At 40.3% G+C, this 2,879-nt stretch overlaps 1 protein-coding gene across 1 annotated transcript; it reads left to right on the top strand.

The window, feature by feature from the left end:
- The first annotated feature begins 565 nt into the window (after positions 1 to 565).
- LOC131143948 (uncharacterized) lies at positions 566 to 1,126 on the top strand. The gene has a single exon (XM_058092303.1). It carries the CDS (start codon positions 566 to 568, stop codon positions 1,124 to 1,126), a length of 561 nt encoding a protein of 186 aa, XP_057948286.1.
- The last annotated feature ends 1,753 nt before the right edge of the window (positions 1,127 to 2,879 follow it).

Raw genomic sequence — 2,879 nt, 5'->3', positions numbered from 1 at the left:
CCCTAGGATGTCTACTCAAGTCGAGAATCCTTACCAAGGTCGTAGGATTCATGTTAAGAGAGAGCCACTTATGACTCCTAGAGAAAGACCTTCCCTCCCTCCACAAAGGTGAGTGAGTCACCAAGATGACATTGCTAGGATACCCCCACGTCATGAGCGATATGCCCAACATTGGGATGATGAGGACTATGACGTACATGACCTTCATATTAGGAGACCTTGCTGTAGGGACCGTTGTCCTTACAATGATGAAATGAGGATAGAAGCCCCCACCTTTGATGATGGACAAAAGGATCCTAAAGTCTTCCAAGATTGGTTGACTAGAATGGATGCCTATTTTGAGTGGTGTAAGATGCATGACTCACACCGAGTGAGGTTTGCAAAAATGGGACTAATCGGGCAAGCCAAACTCCATTGGATAAACGTTGAGAGGCAAGAAGCGAGGTTAAACCATAGACCCATTGAGCATTGGGATCTAATGAAGGACAGATTAAGGGAGAAGTATGCACCCCTTAGTTATAGAGAGCACCTTATAGATCAGCTTTACGACTTGCGTCAAGGTAGCATGACTGTTCTAGAATATATGAATCAATTCGATAAGCTGACTGTAAGATGTGGTGTTTATGAGACTGATAGTCAACAGACCTCTCGATTTTGTCTAGGACTAAAGCCTGAACTGAGGAGAAATCTATTCCCATATCACATGAAGTCCCTTGAACATGCCTATAGTTTAGCTTATAACTTTGAGCAAAGGACTAAAGAGCCCATGGGAAAATGGTTTGATACCTCTTCCAATGAGTCATACTCTTACCAGATTCAGAGTTATGAAAAGTCCCTACCGGCGCAATTAGGTCAAGTCGCTTCCCGAGGGAGCAATCCCACAGTCCAAAAGCCTATGGACAAAGGGAAAGCACCTATGACTGGATCCTCTCACCAGAGTTCTGGCAGTGCAGTGTGCTTCAGGTGCCATAAACAAAGACATTTTCCCAAACAATGTCCCACTTGGAACTTGGCACTTGATAAGGAATATGGTGAGAAAAAGAAGAAGGAAAAGAAAGAAACTAGTGGAGAAACCTTGAATATCATAAGTGAAAAGCTGTTTGAGCAGGAAAGTCAAGATACATAGGAAGTGTTGGTGGTTGTTACTAAGGAGACTGAAATGGCCCTTTCTGAGAAAGAAACACTCATAGAAGTATCATCCCTACCTTCTGAATTTAAGGATGTCATCTTTGAGTCACCTAGTGAGTCATCTCCCACGAGAGACAATCAACATATCACTGACCTTGTTCCTTATTCATCTCTGCCTCATTTACCACATCATAGAGTGAACCCGATAGAACATGAGGAGCTGAAACAAGTGAATGTATTGAATGAACATGACTTTGTTCATAAGAGTTTAGGTCCACTTGCCTGCCCTACTTTCCCTAATCCTAAGGAAGATAACACTTTGAGCACATGCATCAATGATAGAGCAACCAACAAGATTCTCATCAAGCATAGGTTTCTCAAAACCATTGTTTCAAATAAAGATATACAACTCATAGGTTACTTCTTGAAAGCCTTAAGGACCGTGTTAGGCACCAAACTTAAATGTTCTAGTGCTTACTACCCCCAAACTAATTGTCAAGTTAAACTTGTAAATAGGAGCCTTAGGGACCTATTGAGATGTAAGGTAGTTGAAAACATTATATCTTGGGATTTATGCCTTCATGTGGCCAATTTTGCATTCAGCAGTTCAGTGGATAGGACCGCAATACTCAGCCCATTTCAGGTTATTACAAGATATAGTCCTAGAAAGCCTGTAGATCTTATTCCACTACCACTTAAGTCTAGAGTGAGCGAGCTGACTGATGCTTTTGCTTTGCAAAGCATATACACAATCTACACTCTGAAATAAGAATGAAGGTTAATTTGAATCATGAACATTATAAATCTACTGCTGACCTACATTGCATGTTGAAAGAATTTTCAAAAGGTGATATGGTTATGGTCCATATTCGTCCTAAGAAGATTCTTGTAGGAAAGGTGAGGAAGTTACATGCTAACAAGATGGATCATTTCAAAACTTTCAAGAAAACTAGTTCTGATGCTTACATGCTTAATATTCCTATTGATTTTAGCATAGGCAATGTTTTTAATATTGAAAATCTAACCCTTTTTCTTGTAGCATCTTATTTTATAGAACCTTCAAATTCTAACCCTGCAGGTGACCCCACTCCATTTCCCACTCCTTTTGACCCTGAAAACCAAAAATTGCCTTTGCCTCTACCCTTACCCATGCCCAAGTACCTTGATGTAATCTTGGATGACAAGCTAAAGTTCACACAAGCAGGATCATATCAAAAGTTCTTTGTCAAGTGGAGAGACAAACCACTTATTGAGAGAAGCTGGATACTTAAAGAAGACCTCTTTCATCGCACTTCAAAATTGTATTCCCAATACATCACCTCTAAATCTTCAGAGAAGAATTCTTTTGGGCCCGAGAAAGATGATGGGGATCAACATGCCTTATGTATCCCTTTTACTGATATGATGACACATGGACGACCTCCCGATCTCCACTCCTTTGCTGACATGGTGACATGTGGACGACCTCCAGATGTCCACTATTGTTTATATCTATTGTGCAGGAACACATGGAATTAATTGAAGATCTTCTACTTCTTTGATGGAAGACTTTTTTATGTGAAGACTTTGCTATTGTGTTAATTTATATTTTTTGTGGATATATTATTTCAAGATTATTAGGTGCTTGAAGACCATGCTTGAAGACCCAAGTGAAGTATTAAAGCAAAGTCCAACTCAAAACCCATGTGGCCTCCACATGGCCCCAATGGGTCCCACACGATTTTGGCCTTCCTTTTGGAACGTGTTTAAAT

The sequence above is a fragment of the Malania oleifera genome, chromosome 12 (assembly GCF_029873635.1).
Source record: "Malania oleifera isolate guangnan ecotype guangnan chromosome 12, ASM2987363v1, whole genome shotgun sequence".
In the NCBI taxonomy this organism is placed as follows: Eukaryota; Viridiplantae; Streptophyta; class Magnoliopsida; order Santalales; family Ximeniaceae; genus Malania; species Malania oleifera.
This window is presented reverse-complemented; position numbering and strand designations above follow the sequence as displayed.